At 36.4% G+C, this 17,419-nt stretch overlaps 1 protein-coding gene and 1 pseudogene across 4 annotated transcripts in view; one reads left to right on the top strand and one right to left on the bottom strand.

The window, feature by feature from the left end:
* Positions 1-14,235, top strand: part of DNAJC10 (DnaJ heat shock protein family (Hsp40) member C10) — a 33,875-nt gene extending 19,640 nt beyond the window's left edge. For all 4 annotated transcript variants that reach the window (XM_036421441.2, XM_036421442.2, XM_036421440.2 and 1 more), the window contains 8 exons: positions 2,176-2,277; positions 3,489-3,644; positions 5,144-5,277; positions 6,214-6,267; positions 6,532-6,679; positions 7,951-8,070; positions 11,347-11,451; positions 12,706-14,235. In XM_036421441.2, coding sequence (XP_036277334.1) covers positions 2,176-2,277; positions 3,489-3,644; positions 5,144-5,277; positions 6,214-6,267; positions 6,532-6,679; positions 7,951-8,070; positions 11,347-11,451; positions 12,706-12,717 — 831 coding nt within the window. In that variant the 3' untranslated portion in view covers positions 12,718-14,235. The remainder of the gene's footprint in view (positions 1-2,175; positions 2,278-3,488; positions 3,645-5,143; positions 5,278-6,213; positions 6,268-6,531; positions 6,680-7,950; positions 8,071-11,346; positions 11,452-12,705) is intronic.
* Positions 14,236-15,199: 964 nt separating this feature from the next.
* On the bottom strand, positions 15,200-15,799 carry LOC118709262 (annotated as a pseudogene).
* Between the last annotated feature and the right edge of the window lie 1,620 nt (positions 15,800-17,419).

Genomic DNA, 17,419 nt, shown 5'->3' with positions numbered 1-17,419 from the left:
TATGGATTAAAATATAGTATATGTAGTTAAGTGTAGATATAGACTTATTTATTAAACTCAAAAATATTTAGTTGACTTGATAAAATATATGATTTTTAAATTATTTAAGATCTTTATATTTTTTAACTTAATATTTCCTTTTGGCAGTCGATAGCTTTATTCTTTGGCTTTCCTTGTAATTGGATAGCTAGTAGAAGGAAATTAAAATGAATAAGATATTAAGTTAATTTTCACTCTTCACTTTTAAAAAGTACTAGAAATTAATATACCTCATGATGAAAGTATACAATGCCCCCTATAAAATATTCTTGGAAAAAATTTAAATGAAGTCATCGGCTCTATTAATGTATTGAAGGACAGATTAAGTGACAACATGGGTGTGCAATTTGCAAATCCCAGCATGTAGAGGACTTTATAAGACAAAGACCCAGTTTATTGGACACATTTATTAAAAGGGGAAGAAGATTAAAGACTTAGAAGACATGCCATTCAAATGTAACTTTAGTCTTCCTGTGGATGCAGTTTAAGCAAACCCAACTGCAAAAACAAAGAGCAAACTGAGGAAATTTAAACTGATAGGATATCTAATGATTTTTAGGAATTGTTAATTTTTATATATGAAAATGATAATGTGGTTATATTTTGGGAAATATATGTTTTTAATATACTGAAATATTTCTGAATGAAATGATAAGTCATCTGGAATTATCTTTAATCTTGGAGTAGGGTAGAGTGGGAGGAAGTATAGAGAAATTAAAAGTAGCCATGAGGCCTGGTCACAGTGGCTCAGTGGTTGAGTGTTGTCTCATGAACCAAGAGATCACAGTTTGATTCCTGTTCAGGGCACATGCTTAAGTTTCAGCCTTGATCCTCAGTAGGGGACATGCAGAAGGCAGCCAATCAGTGCTTCTCTCTTCTCAATGCTTCTGTCTCTCCCTTCCTCTCTCTAAATAATAAAACATATTAAAAATAAATTAAAAAGCCTTTGGGTAAATGATTGTTGTAGTCCCAAGAGTGCATGAGACTTTATTGTTCTGTTTTTGTATTTTAAATCAAAATTTATAAAAACTAAAACTTTTAAAAAGATAAATGGAAGTGAATGTAGGATGAAATGTTTTTTATGACTTCTGTGTGAGGACTAATTTCTCCACACACTAAAACTAAATATAAAAATCAATGAATATGAATGAATTTGACTACATTAAATGTAAAAACTGTTACCAAAGAGACACTATAAAGTTAAGGGAACAGGCTGCACATAAAACTGACAAAGCCAGAATATTTAAAGACAATAAATCAAATTTTTTTAAAGTTTACAGATATCACAAAAGAAGAAACGCACCAAACATTAAAAATGTTCATTTAAATTAAGTTCAGGGGAGTAAAAAGGGACCAAGCTCATAATTATCCGTACTCCCTTGTATTTGATGCCTATGGATTTTATGTCTTACTAGTAGCCCTGGGCACGAATCTGTGCACCAGTAGCTTTCTGCAGGGCCTGGCCACTCCACGCCTGCTGCCCAGAGGACCTTCACGGTCCAGAGGCCCTCCATGGCAACAAAGCAAGCATTCTGCCAGGCCACTCTCAGCAGCTACCTTCCCCCGGGGATGAGGGGACTCCTGCAGGGCCGAGAGGACTGGGCGCCACCATCTTTGTGACAGAGTGACAGTTAATTTGCATTTTACCCTTTTATTAGATAGGATGTAGTAGGCGGTACCTGTAAATAAGGATTAGGTATTCATCAGTACAATTGTGATTCCAATTCTTTTGCAAATTTTGTCTAGGCTAAAATTTTTTAGTCACCAGCAATTTAGCAATGGGTCTTTTAAATCGTATTACTTAAAGGCAAACTGGTTATAAATTTTTTTAATATATTTTATTGATTTTTTTACAGAGAGGAAGGGAGAGAGATAGAGAGCTAGAAACGTCGGAGAGAGAGAAACATCGACCAGCTGCCTCTTGCTGCCTTTTGCAGCCTTTTGCACACACCCTACTGGGGATGTGCCCACAATCAATGCACATGCCCTTGATCGGAATCGAACCTGGGACCTTTCAGTCCGCAGACTGACGCTCTACCACTGAGCTAAACTGGTTTCGGCAAAACTGGTTATAAATTTGAAACAAACTGGTTAAATGTATAAAGCCATGTTAATTTGTCTTCTCATTCTTAACAGTATAACATTCAGGCTTATCCAACAACAGTGGTGTTCAACCAGTCCAATGTTCATGAATATGAAGGCCATCACTCTGCTGAACATATCTTGGAATTCATAGAGGTATTTAAGTTAATTCTGTAATATTATAAAATATAGAAGTAAGTTATTTTAAGTTCATGGCTGTAAATCCTTCTCTGTGTGTATACTCTTTGTATAAATATTTAATCATGTTTAATAACAGGATTTATTCTCATACCAACACATTTTCTGACAAGAAAATGAATTTCTTATATTTTTCTAATGTTTTATTCTTATATACTTACTATAGACTCTAAGAATAAGTCTGTATTTTGTTTATTATCTAGTTCAGTGCCTTGTACTTAGTGGGCACAACTATTTCTTGAATACATTGAAATTATATTTTCACATAAAGCTTTGCACCCCCTCTCCATGTTATCTCAGCTAGAACCGCCACACCTTCTTTTAGGTCCATCCATATAGATGAGGTAGGCGTAACCTCAGTATCATCCAGGAAATGTAAGGGCAGTCCAGTCAACCCCCAGTGGAGGGCCTCTTTCAAGCCTGGGCAGCTGTGCCACACCCGTTATCAGCACAGAAGTGTCCTATATCTATAGCATCTCCTTTTTCCCCCAGTAATAATATTAATTGACTAAAGTAGTTAAACGGGTTTCTTAAGAATGAAAAAATTTAGCCTATTATTTATGTAGTTACCATTCTCTGACCTTTTCTCTCCCTCCTCCTCTAGAATAATAGTTTTTGATTTTGTGTTGTTTTGATTTTTGAGTTTTCCCCCAGTGAAGCTAACATCTTTGTTAACATTACCCAATCATGATAGACTAAAGTCTTATTAAAACAGCATTTGGAGCAAGTGATCTGTAGAGAGGGTGTGCAGTGTCTCCAGTCAGAATGTCAGGAAAATGACTAATGGGCTTTCCATTATTAATTAAAGGGCCATTTCCAAACCAACCATTGGTTCTAAAGCAGCACTATTTCTTATGTACACATCTGGGAAGCTCTTGAAAATCTTGCCTCATCTCATAAGCTTAAAGTTGTCTGTTATTTTAGTGATAATTAGAAATAGGAATAGAATATACCTTAATTTAAGAAGACTGGTAGAAATAATCAAAACTTAATAAAAAATCGGGGATCATTTTTCTTTTTAAATTAATTCACTATAAATGCTTTTTAAATATTCTTAAGTATCTTTTTATTCAAAAACATTTTTTTAAATGACTGATACCAACAATTTGCTAAGAATATATGAACAACTCTTTCTATATCTGTTATAATGATAGCTGTATTGTTTTTAGGATCTTATGAATCCTTCAGTGATCTCCCTGTCACCCACCACTTTCAATGAACTAGTTAAGCAAAGAAAACATGATGAAGTCTGGATGGTTGATTTCTATTCTCCGTGGTGTCATCCATGTCAAGTTTTAATGCCAGAATGGAAAAGAATGGCCCGGGTATAGTAAAATCATTTATTTCAAATCTAAACATTTACTGAGAATGTTTAACAGAATTATTTTGAAACTGGCATGAGTAAGCCCACCTCTAGATTATAACTTAACAGTTCTGATCATATCACTTGGATTTCAACTTAGTTTCTGTCTGGTATATGAATGGTATAGAATAATTTACCTTTTTTTGTGTTTCACTCCATACATATTATATTTGACCAAACTTCCGCCAATGTCAACCCAAAGGTCTCCTTTGTTTTTATTTTTAGAGCTCAGATATAGTGTCTTCACAATATTGTAGAACTTAAAAATAGCTTTGATCTACAACACTATTTGGATTTTTTAAATTTCATACAAATAGACATAGTTTTATATAAATCAAGAAAGATTGGAAAGAAAAGATTTAAATACCAGAATGGAAGATACAGTTACTTTCTGCTTATTTCTAAGATAAAACATGAACAAACTTGAGTTAAAGTGATTTCTGATATCAACATTTGAGATAATACAACTAAGTGCTCTTTTCATTAAAATTTTTAAATTTAGCTATGAGTTCATGTGCTGGCCACAGCCCATGTCTCCATTTGAAAAAGTAACTCTGGCTGAAACCGGTTTGTCTCAGTGGTAGAGCTTCGGTCTGCCGACTGAAAGGTCCCGGGTTCGATTCCAGTCAGGAGCATGTACATTGGTTGCGGGCACATCCCCAGTGGTGGGTGTGCAGGAGGCAGCTGGTCGATGTTTCTCTCTCATCGACGTTTCTAGCTCTCTATCTCTCTCCCTTCCTCTCTGTAAAAAAAATCAATAAAATATATTTTTAAAATAATAAAAAATAAAATAAAATATATTTTTTAAAAAAAAGAAAAAGTAACTCTGAAATACCATTGCCAAAACCTTCATTTGTTCTTGGTTTCTAACACTTTGAATTTTAGAAAACATTTTCATTTTCTCACCCTGGTCTATTTGGCTCAATGGATAGAGCGAAAGCCTACAGACAAAAGGGTCGCAGATTCAATTCTGGTAAAGTGCATGTACCCTAGTTGCAGGATCCTCCCTGGCCAGGCCCTAATCAGGGCATGTACAGGAGGAAACCAATCGATGTGTTACCTCTCACATCAATATTTCACTCTCTTTCCCTCTTTGTTCACTCTCTCTAAAAATCAATGGAAAACATCATTGAGTGAGGATTTTAAAAATTAATTAATTGGTGTTTTTTAATTATTTTCTCTATAATTGAACGAAATCATTTGTTTAACATGCAATAATTGTAGTGAGTTCTTAACTACAAAATTAGATTTCCAGTTTATTACTCTAAATGTTATATTATCTACTAGTATCAGTGATTTTTTTATTTGATAAAATATCTTATTTGCTAAAAATCAATGATAGTAGTAAATAATATAATAATCATCTCAGTGATAGTTTCTCTATTGCAAATATATATAAAGCAGTTGTGGAGGTAATTTCTAATCACTTTGATATATTTGTCTCCTCTTTTTCTTTTTCAGACATTAACTGGACTAATCAATGTGGGCAGCATAGACTGCCAACAGTATCATTCTTTTTGTTCTGAAGAAAATGTTCGAAGATATCCTGAGATAAGATTTTTCCCCCCAAAATCAAATAAAGCTTATCAATATCAGTAAGTACTGTCTAAAAATTTAAGGCACTTACTATAATCATTTATACAGTTAACATTTAAAAGTTATCCTGACTAAATAAAAGTTAACACCAGTACTTTTTTGGGAGCTCACCATGCTTAAAATAGTGTGCTAATGAGAACTTTGGGAAATGAAAAGAGAACTGAACAGTTACACTGCTCATGAAGCTGACAATCTAGTAAAGAAGAAATAAGGAGAGAAAGAACTAACCTTTATTAAGTCCCTAATTAGTTTCAGGTACTATACTAGATCTTTGCTCACATTATCTCCTCTAATCCTCACACATACCCTGAAAAACAAAAATTATTTCCCTTCCTTTACTATTACTTATCAGATAAGTAAACAGATTCAAAGACCTTAGATTAACTTAGATAACAGCTGCTAAGGTTTGAAGTTGGAGTTGGAACCCAGGTCTGTGTCAATCCCTATGTTTCCACAATACCACATGATTTTTCAGGTAGAAAACTGGAAATCGCAAGGCAAATATAATAAATATTATTTAACAAGTAAAAATGAACCATGTATTTCAAAGGAGAAAGGAATCACAACTGAGAAAATCATGAAATACTGCATTTGTGAGGTGGCTCTTAAAAATGGGTATGAATTTTAAGACAGTAATAACTGGAGTAAAGCCTTGGACATTTTTCGTTTTGTCATTCCTGTGAGTTTATAGATGTCCAACAAGCAGCTACATGTTCAGGTCTGTCTGGAACACAAAAAGACATTAAGACTAGTGAAAAATATATTTGGGAAGCTATGTAAGCAGTCTTTATAGCTAAGTGTATCGGAGAAGAGAGATGCTAGATAAAGTCATTGGGTTAAATTTATCTTTAAATTGCTACAATGAGATTGTTTTCTGAACATATCCAATAATGAAAAATTCTATTTACAACTGACATGTATTTTTCTTTTTTCAGTAGTTACAATGGTTGGAATAGGGATGCCTATTCCCTAAGAATTTGGGGTCTAGGGTGAGTAACTAAAATATATTATTGTATGAAATGGATTTAATATTATTTACCTTCTTATGTTATAATTAAATTTACTGTGAATTGTCTAAAATTCTAGTGTTTTAAAGCACTTAGTAAAAAATTATAACTTACCAAAGATAAGGTTGTGGTTTATTACACTGTTATTCTTTAAAGTCATTTTTAACTTAGACTTTTGCAGCATGATATTTTAGAAGTTTGTTTTGATTTTTGTATAATGAAAAATAATTTTGATTTTTGCCTCAGATTTTTGCCTCAAGCATCTATAGATCTTACACCTCAGACCTTCAATGAAAAAGTTTTACAAGGAAAAAACCATTGGGTGGTTGACTTCTATGCTCCTTGGTGTGGACCTTGCCAAAATTTCGCTCCAGAGTTTGAGCTCTTAGCTAGGGTAAGTCTTGTCTATCTACTTAAATACATTGTAATCACATGCTTGTCTTAAGAATTAGCTGAAACATTTTAAATACAATTTTTATTTTTTCTTAAAAGTTTCCTCTAAATTTCAAAAACTTTCATTTCTACAACTATAATCATCGCAGTAGGTGTCATTCTTTATTTAAAAAATTAGCCAACATCTCTACCTAATTCTGTTTTTGGGTCAGTGACTTTTTTTTTTTTTTTTTTTCTCCAATAAGAAACTAGACATCTACCCCCTGGGTCTTCAAATTCAAATTTAGGTGATAACTTATATGACTATTAATACAAAAGCATATGCCTGGCTCTGGCCAGGTTGCTCAGTTGGTGAGAGCATTGTCCCAGTAGCCAAGGTTGCAGATTTACTCTCTGGTCAGGGCACATACAAGAATCAGCCAATGAATGCATAAGTAAGTGAGACAACAAATCAGTGTTCATTTCTCTCTCTCTCTCTCTCCCCCTCCTTAGATGTCAGCATTATCTACCTAACCTTAATAGCCAGAAGCCTCACTTCTGCTTGTTCCCTTTTTCCTTCAATTAATTCCTTCCCTGCAATTAAGGAAGGAATCTTTTTTTGATCGGATGTGTACACTAGAGAAAGTAAGAGATATGTTAGTGAGATAACTGGAAAGTGTAGCTGGAATAGTCAGCCTTCTACAAGATGAGTGCTACCTCAGCACCTGAAACCAGAGAAAGACAGGGAGAAGACCGTCCCATATGTTTGTGCTGTGACAGACAGGTGTGGGTACCAAGAAGTTGAGGTCATTCTGGGCAAAGCTCAGTTTTCTTGATAAGGTAAAGGAGAAATTATTGCTATTGGAGACATGGTGCTGGACAAATAGGAATGCAAAGCACCAGTAAGAATTTGGAAACAATCTTATTTGAATGGGAAGGATTGAAATGTTTTAAATAACAAATCCTTAGGATTATAAAGATTTGAAATTTTTAATATCACATTGCTTTGTGGTTGCTAAAATACTTTATGCCAAAGAAAATGGTTAAACCAGCCAAGACCGGTTTGGCTCAATGGACAGAGCTTCGGCTTGGGGACTGAAAGGTCCCGGGTTCGATTCCGGTCAGGGGCATGTACCTTGGTTGCGGGCATATCCCCAGTAGGGGGTGTGCAAGAGGCAGCTGATCAATGACTCTCATCAATGTTTCTAACTCTCTATCTCTCTCCCTTCCTCTCTGTACAAAATCAATAAAATATTTTTAAAAAATGGTTAAACCATATTTGTCTTTTTTCAGATGATTAAAGGAAAAGTGAAAGCTGGAAAAGTAGACTGTCAGGCCAATGCTCAAACATGCCAGAAAGCTGGTATCAGAGCCTATCCAACTGTTAAATTCTTTCCCTACGAAAGAGCAAAGGTACGTACAGGTTTTTCCTTCATGTTCCTTTTCTTTAGCAGGCCAAGCCCAAAAGATTTTTTTGTTTAGACTGAGTAATGCTCTTTTCTAGTTTCTTCTCCGTTGATCATTATCTTATTGCATACTAGAGGCCCGGTGCACGAAATTCATGCACGGAGGGGAGGTATCCCTCAACCCAGCCTGCACCCTCTCCAATCTGGGACCCTTCAGGGGATGTCCGACTGTCCACTTAGACCCAATTCCCACTGGGATCAGGCCTAAGCGGGTAGTTGGACATCACTCTCACAATCCAGGACTGCTGGTTCCCAACTGCTCGCCTGCCCGATTACCCCTAATTGCTTCTGCCTGCCAGCCTAATCGATGCCCCTACCTGCCCTCCTCTGCAGGCCTGATCACCCGGAACTAGCCTCTCCTACTGGCCCAGTCACCCCTAACTGCCCTCCTTTGCCATCCTGGTCCCCCTCAACTGCCCTCCCTTGCAGGCCTGGTTTCCCCCAACTGCCACCACCTGCAGACCTGGTCCCCCCAACTGCCTTCCCCTGCAGACCTGGTCTCCCCCCCCCCCCCCCCCCCAACTGCCATCCCCTGCCAGCCATCTTATGGTGACCATCTTGTGTCCCCATGGGTGCAGCCATCTTGTTTGTTGAAGTAACGGTCAATTTGCATATTACCTCTTTATTATATAGGATTATTGAAACCTGGTCCTTTTTATATAATGATTTTAAAAGGTTTTGTGTCTCACAGTTGCTATGATCTCTATTGCCTTAAAATTTTTACACTCATGAATAGAAAATTACTCAAGAGACAAACCAAAATACTAATCATGATTTTCTATGGGTGATAGAATTCGAGGTAATTATTTATTTTCTGTGAAGTTTTATATTTCCTACTTTTATAGAATTAACATATATAGTACCTTTATAATTAATTTTTTTCCAGGAAAGAGTAGTATACTATTGTAATACTTTTGAAATGACCTTAGTACCAGTGTTTATCTTGTGGACTATTAAGGAATGATTTAGGCTATAAAAGTTGGTGCAGTCATAATTCCTTTTATAGGTCAGTGACTTCTTTTTCCCCCCAACAAACTAGATATCTAACCCATGGGTCTTAAAATTTAAATTCAGGTGATAACTTCTATGATTACTAATACAAAAGCATATGTCTGGCCCTGGCCAGGTTGCTCAGTTGGTTAGAATGTGGTAACAATATGCCAAGGTTGCAGGTTCAATCTCTGATTAGGGCACATACAAAAAACAGCCAATGAATGCATAAATAAGGGGAACAACAAATTGACGTTTGTTTTTCTCTCTTCCCCTACCTCCATCTCCTCTCTTTCTCTAAAAGAAATTATTTTTTAAAATATGTGTATTAGCCAGTATAATTGCTGACTGAAAGGACTCATCTTTGCTGTCTTCCCAAGTAAAAGAATGACATTTTTGTCACTAGAATTATGATAAAATATTTCCTTTGTACTATATTCATGTTTTCTGTAAAACATGAAATAATTTCAAATATTTTAATATTTTTTGAGAAAGAATATCTGATTAAGGTCTTATTTATTGGTAATTATACATTTTTAAATAGTGCTAAATAAATAAATGGTGAATTTCAGAAATCTAGAATTGTCAGACATTTAGATTTTTCAATGAAGGATTTTGATTAGTCCAAGAGGTAACTCTATTTTAAGAACAGCATAAAGTAAGCATCACTTGAGGGGGAAAGGTTTTATACCTGAACTTGAGTCTTCATTCCTTTGGAATCACTAGCTTTGCTTCCCAGTTTTCAGAACAGCTGAGAAGTAGGTGACATGTAAAATGATGTTAGAGAAATACCAGTGAAATGACCAATCACAGAAATGATCGGGCCAGAGAGGGACCTCTGAAAATATTGCCTGGCTTAGGTGGCTCAGTGGTTGAACATCGACCTATGAACCAGGAGATCCGGGTCAATTCCTGATCAGGGCACTGATGCTCCAGTTGCAGGCCTGATCCCCAGTGTAAGGCATGCATGATTCTATCTCATCATTGAAGTTTCTCTCTCTCTCTCTCTCCCTCCCTCCCTCCCTCCCTCCCTCCCTCCCTGAAATTTGTGTGTGTGTGTAATTAACAACAAACTGTTGAACAAAAATAGAACCAAAGACGTAGAAGCATCAAACAGACTGTCCAACCTATGAGGGAAGGCAGGCTGTGAGGGAGTAAGAGATCAAAGGACTTGCATGCATGCATGAGTATAACCAATGGATATAGACGGTAGTGGGGTGAGGGCATGTGCTAGCAGGGGTCTTCAAACTACGGCCCGCAGGCCACATGCGGCCCGCAGAGGAGTCTGATCCCGCCCGCCAGGTTTTTTGGGCAGTGAGCGCAGCTGAGGTGTTACAGTAGGAATTAGTAGTTCATATAGTCCGGCCCTCCAGCTCTCTGAGGGACCGTGATCTGGCCGCCACTTTAAAAAGTTTGAGGACACCTGTGCTAGAGGGATGGAAGCAGCCAGGGAGAGGTCAATGGGGGAAAAAGCAGACTCATGTAATACTTTTAAAAGAGTTTAAATTTTAAAAAGTATATAGATATATATTTTTTCTATGTATGTGTGTATATTTATATTTAAAAATGTATAGATACACATTTTTTAAAAAGGAGAAAATGTGATGTTACCATATGTCTAGAGGAGTCCAGAGGAAGATCAGGACCCAGAATATCTCTGTCCAAACTGAAAGGCAGGATCCAGAAGTCCAGGCTAGATGAGGAGGCCAAAGTAGAATAATGATGGGAATAAACAGAAATGCAAATCCAGATGGGCAGTTATATAACGAAACAAAATCCTAGCATCATTGTGCGGTTCTCTCCAGGAGGAATGAAACGGGCTCCAGATCCCACGTGAGCAGAGCTGGGCATATTCCCCCGTCCCCTGGGCAGAGGAGAGCCAGGAGACAGGCATTGCTTTTTATTGTGGCAGTTAGTCGTGGTTTTGTCTGTGTCAGAGATTGTATTAGATTAGAATGATTTCAGTCCTCTGGGCATATCTTATACAATTTAAATGTTTTCAGGCATTTGGAGTTAACAGTGCATTTTTTCCATGTTCTCATAACAGTATCAGTAGTATTTATGTCAGATAAATAATGGGTTAACTGTGCTCTTATAGCATTATTTCCTTGAAGAAATTTGAATTTCGTACACTTGGAACTTTAAGGACTATTTTATACAAGTTTCTTGGATATAAATGTCATGTTTTGATTAGATACTTAAAAGATTATAAGAAAAGTGTTTTTAATTTTAGAGAAATATTGGGGGAGAACAAATAGATTCCAGAGATGCAAAAGAGATTGCTTCTTTAATATATGAAAAATTAGAAAATCTCCAAAAACATGGAATGAGAAATAAGGTAAGAAATAAGTCTAGTGCTGACTTTGCAAACATTATCTAAAGTTATTCTTCTTATATTTTATATATATAAATAAGCAGGGAAAATGAAGCTTCAAAAAATAGAAAGTAGTTGGAAATTCTTCTTTGGAAAATCAGAATGTAGTCTATAAATACTGAAATGCTTAGAAATTTAGACAAGTAAAATCACTTAAGAAATTATAGCTAAATTATTTACATTTTGTTCAAATGTAAGTAAAGCAGTGACTTGTTAGGAATAGAATAAATAACGGGAGCCGCCTGACAGACACATTTAGAGAGCAAATACTCTTTTGTTCTTATTTAGTTGGGATGTGTTGGAACCCATGAACCTCCTGGCCTCTCCTTGAATTTTAAACCTATCAAGCAACCTTTCTCCTGGTATTCTTTGCAAGGGCTATTAATTATTTTTCTTCTTTAAATCATGTCATTCTCAGACATACTTAGACCAAAGAGTCCATGAATGCTAGATTGCTTTTTGAAAGGAATACACATTATGCTAATCAAAATAAGCCAGCAGGAGAAAGATAAATATCATATGATCTCACTCATTTGTGGGATATAATGAACAACATAAACTGATGATAAAATAGAAGCATTGAACAGACTGTCCAACCTAAGAGGGAAGGTTAGGGGGTAAGAGATCAAGCAAAGGATTTGCACGCATGCACCTGAGCATAATTAATGGACACAGATAGCAGAGGGATGAGGGCATGTGCTGGGGGGTGAAAGTGGCCAGGCAGCGGTCAATGGGGGAAAAAGGAGACTTATGTAATACTTTAAACAATAAAGAATTTAAATTAAAATTAAGAAGAAAAAAAAAGAAAGGAATACAGTCACATGAAGGTTCTTGGATTCCTTTCCTATTCAGTGAGAGGGCAGAAGAAACAGCACAGCGTTGGGAAAGGGACAGGGACGCCTGGCTCCGTAGAATCATTAAAACCACAGAGCCCAACACAGAGAGGCTTACAGCTGCTTTAAAGAACACATCAAAATATGACTGAATGTATAAAGCTATAATTGATAGTATCTGCCTTGGTAAGAACTAGATGATAACCTTTCCTCTACCATTGTTACAGGTAGGAGAGGTACATTTCTTATGTGGGTGGGCTCATTAAATAAGAATATAGCATAATTATTTTTGAGAAGATAAAATTTTGGTTAGCTTATACTATTTTACCCTTTTTTAATCTCACGTTTCTTTTCTCTTTGAATTGTTTTTATATTTTTGTTGAAGGATGAACTTTAATAATAGTGAAGATGAAGAAAGAGTTGAAAAGAAATTCTGACAAATGACATCAGAAGATATCTTCTTAGACTGTTACTACATTCATGGTGGGAATAAGTGAACATTATATTGGACTTTAATTATACTGTCTAAATTCTATACAACATTGGTATGAAAGAAGGTCTGCAAGCTTTCTATAATGTGCCAGGTCATAAATATTTTAGGTTTTATAGACCATATGCAGTTCTTTATCACATATGTTGTTTTGCTTTTACAACCCTTTGAAAAATGTAAAAACCACTCTTAGTTGAGGGCCATCCACAAATAGCCACAAGCCACATCCAGTCCATGAGCCATAGATTGCTGACTACTAAAAATGTTTGGGCTGGCTGGCTTGAACATGAGTCTGCTCTGCTAGTGTACTAGTATATGTTTAAGTGGAACAAAGTGGGCTTTATCACTTAATATGTTGTGGCTCACCTGAAAAAAGAGAACTTGGATTTCAATCGCCTGTTCTTCTAAAACTTCTCTGAAATTCTCTAATCATATTTCATTTTAAAAAAATGTGATGTGGCAAAATAAACAGATACCCTGTTTTCATGATGTATTATAGTGAAGAGATTCTTCATTCTTTCTGAAAGATTGAAGAATTAATTTTCCACAATTGAGAAAAATTTTTGTAACAGTGAGTTAGCAAATTCTATAGATTTCTACCGTATCCAGAAATACCTGAAGAAGAAAAAAAATATGTGCAACAATTAACAGGGCACTGTAGAGTATCCCAAATATATCAAGTATTTAGAGTTCTATATTTTAAAGATATGTGTTAATTTATTTTCTAAATATTTTTCATAAAGGTTTTCCCTGTGATACTAATTATCTTTTGAAGCATCTTTCTAATATTTATGTTTTTGCCTTGTGGGTTCTTTTGTTGTGTACCCTTCATTTAAATTTGCCAGTTTTTCTTCATAGTTGTTGTTTTTCACTCTTGTCTATTCTCTTAATTATTCAAACAGGAAAAATAACTTCGCGGTTTCACTGTAACTCACTGATAACGCAGTCATTCCCATTATTAGTTGGAGGCTATCGTGTTCAGATAAATATTGGCACAATAACCAGTTATTTTTGTAAGAAAATTAAGTCTATAAATCTAAAAATGAGATCTTTTACAATAGTTTCTCGCTTGTTCAGAATCAAATAATTACAATTTAGGGTGTATGTGATGGTAAGAATTTCAATTGAGCAAAAAAGAGGTCATTGAATTTAAAAAATATTTTCAGTTTTCCCAAACACCTATTAGGATTATATTTTATAGCTCCAACTTATAGGGGGAAAAAATTTATTTTCAAGTGTAACCCTATTCTTCATAGTCTCACCCATGTTGTTTTTAGTGTATTCCTTAATTCCTTCTTAGATCTCATTTTACACATGTAGGCACATACAGAATGATTACCACTTCTAGCCTTAATTTAACATCACCTTTTTGAATTATAATCAGTAATGGCAAGTGCCTTCATTTATTAAATTTTCAAAGCCTAGGACATTTTTTGAATTGGCTTGTCTCTATAAGAATCCTGAAATGGAATGCCTAAAGAAGTCCTGGTAAATATTGACTGATTACTGTACTAGACAATGAATGTCAGTGTGCTGGACACTGAGGAGAGTACAAAACGGCCCACGTGTGTGTGATTCACAGTCTTGACACTGAATCCATAAACAAGGATGCATGCACCTATATATTACTACCTGTAAGTATAATTCCAAATTAAATTGAAAAACATCTTAAACAGTAAAAAAGTAGGAAATGTTATATATCCTGTTACTTGGCCTAAGTATGTGCCAGTGGAATCAGCTGTAAAGCCAGCGCTATCTGTGAGTCAGGGTGAGTGATGTGTATCCTGCAATCACATCAGTATCATTGGTCTTAAAAAGACGGCTGACAGAATTCAAGGCTTAATGGCCACATTCGCACAGGAGAGTACCTCTAAAGAAGCCATTTCTCTCAGCAACCCCACTGTTGTGTGCAAGGGGCTCCGGGGAACGCACCATCAGTTCTAGCAGACCAGAGTCCATTCTGTCAGCAGCTAGATTTTAAAATGAGATACGTTTAAATATGTGACATGTGAAACCATTCTGAATTTCTGTTTTTGGTATTAATGATGCTTACGTATCCCAGTTTTCCAGTTTTTAACATCTTTCATATATATTTTTTAAGTATGTGATTAAGATAAAGGAAAAATAAAATGAAATTGTTGTATAATGACTTTTATATTGTAAAAGTTTTCTTTAAATTGGTTCTTTTTGTTTCCTTGTGGGGGGTGGGATTTAATATTGTTAAACAACTAGGGTAAAAAATCTAGATTATCTATAAATGCAATAGAACAGGATCAGAAGCTTCCATAGGGGCCCCAATAGTAAAGGGATGTGATACTTTTGGTGGCTTTGTGATGACATAACCTCCTGGGTATTTTAGCGCTCTAAAGAAAATGTTTACTCTGCACTACTACAAAATCAGCCATAAGGGGTTTTCTGTAATGCTGATACACTTTTTGCAAGCCATGTATCTCTCAGTTACATTTTCTCAGTTGATTACATTCCAAATAGCTTTCAGATATTTTTATACTGAAAGTAATAAGCATGCTCCCACACATCATTCCCCAAAAGTAGAATGAGATGAGACCTGTTATTGAAGGGGATCCTGGTTAGAACAAGCAGCAATCGATAAGCATCCTTGTTCCTTATGGAAACCAGGCCAGCTCCCCCCTGAGCCTTGAACGCCAGCAGAAACAGCGATCAGTTAACTTCTTACAAGCAGCGAAGGAACCAGTCACGTTTGATGACTTCCAACAATTCCCCTTTGGGTTCGCCACCATCACTCGGGCTCAGGTCTGATGAGAAAATGCAGATTAATACGTCCTCCACTGTGGAACTTCTGGCAGGCTGAAGAGTTATTTGAGTTGTAATGTCACCCTTCTCCGTGCCTCCCGGTACTTTTCCTCGCCTCCCTGGTGTTCAGGTTGTTCACATCGGCCACGTGGTGCTTGCTGTGGTGCAGCTGCATGATCCGGGCGTTGATGTGTGAGGCTCTGGGGCACCATAGTCGTAGGGCAAGTCCGGGAGGTGGTGTGCTGACAGCCCGGAGTGAACCAGTCAAGTCTTTGTTTTCTGACAGTATTCAAAGCAGAAATTTTCTTTGCGGTACATTCATTGGAAACGAAATACATTGTTTCCTATGGGGCACATTTACAAAGCTGCTTAATTTGAGAAAGTTTTTAATGAGGAAGTAGTATTTTTAAACTATTTTAATGGAATTTTTGTATAATTAGTCTAGTTTTAAACCTTATATCTACCAACAAACTCAGGAAAAGATCTTAAATTATGCATATTCAGTGAAAAATACAAAGGTTAAATTAGCCCTGACCTATTTGGCTTGGAATAGAGCGTCAACCTGCAGACTGAAGAGTCCCAGGTTCAATTCCGGTCAAGGGCACATGCCCAGGTTTCAGGCTCATCCCCATTAATGGGTGTGCTGCCAATCAAGGATTCTCTCTCATTGATGTTTCTATCTTTCCCTCTGTCTACCTCTCTGAAGTCAATAAAAATATTTTTTTAAAAAAAGGTTAAATTAACCTAATGCATATTAAATTTCCTATACCTAAAGAATAAAATTGATTCTGAAGATGAAAAAGAATTAATATACAGGCAGTCCTCGGATTGATTCAACATACATTGTTTCGTGGTTATGTCGCCATCTCCATTTATATAAAAAATGTAATGTCATTTCAACATATATACAATACATATGTGCTTTATGGGGTTTTTTTTGCTGTTTCACTTCATTACTGCTGTGTATGTGCTCCATGTGAGTGATGTAGGTGGAATCTAACAGCAGCAATACAATAATAGTAAGGTATGTCAACCCCCACTTTCATCAATGGGTAGATTTAGATAAAAATTCAATAGGGAAACATTGAGTTTAAATTATATGTTAGACCAGATGGACGTAACAGACACAAAATATTCCATCCAAAAGCAGCAGGATATACATTCTTCTCAGGTGCATAGGGGAGATTTTCTAAAATAGATTATACGTTAGGGCACAAAACAAGTGTTAATAAATTTAAGAAGTTTTAAGTCACATCAAACATCTTTTCTAATTTCATACAATTATGGTCAGAAATCAATTACAAGAAAATTAGAGAGTGTCTTAAGGAGAAACCAAGATGGAGGGATAGGTAAACATCTAAACTGCCTTGCACAACAATTTCAAAACAACTGAAAGACAAAACTGACATCATCCAGAATCACAGGAAGGCTGGCTGAGTGGATTCTAACTAGAAGAAAAGAGAAAAGCGCCCTGAGGCTCAGGAGCTGCAGGAGGCAGAGGTACTGAAATGTACACACACAGAGGCCTGGCAACTGCGCGGCTGGCTTTCTCAAGCAGGAGGGAGACAAAAGCTCCCAACTGCATTGAACTCCAGTTCCAGGCAAGACTCTGGGGACCCAGACTCATTCAGGGAGAAACTGGACTGTCTGGCAGCCGGCAGAACTGGAGGGCGGATTTCTCTGAGGTGCTTGCAGCGATTACCACAAAACACTGAGACACGGGAGCCTATTAGGGCAGGGCTGATGGGAAACAAATGCTGTCTGCTCTGCCTTGAGACTGCCCATCCAAGCTGAGGACAGAGGCTTTTGCAAGTCTCCTATAAGGTGTTTCCAGCAT

The sequence above is a fragment of the Pipistrellus kuhlii genome, unplaced genomic scaffold (genome assembly GCF_014108245.1).
Source record: "Pipistrellus kuhlii isolate mPipKuh1 unplaced genomic scaffold, mPipKuh1.p scaffold_m20_p_7, whole genome shotgun sequence".
Lineage (NCBI taxonomy): Eukaryota > Metazoa > Chordata > Mammalia > Chiroptera > Vespertilionidae > Pipistrellus > Pipistrellus kuhlii.
Note: the sequence above shows the minus strand (reverse complement) of the source record. Positions and strands in the feature narration are given on the sequence as shown.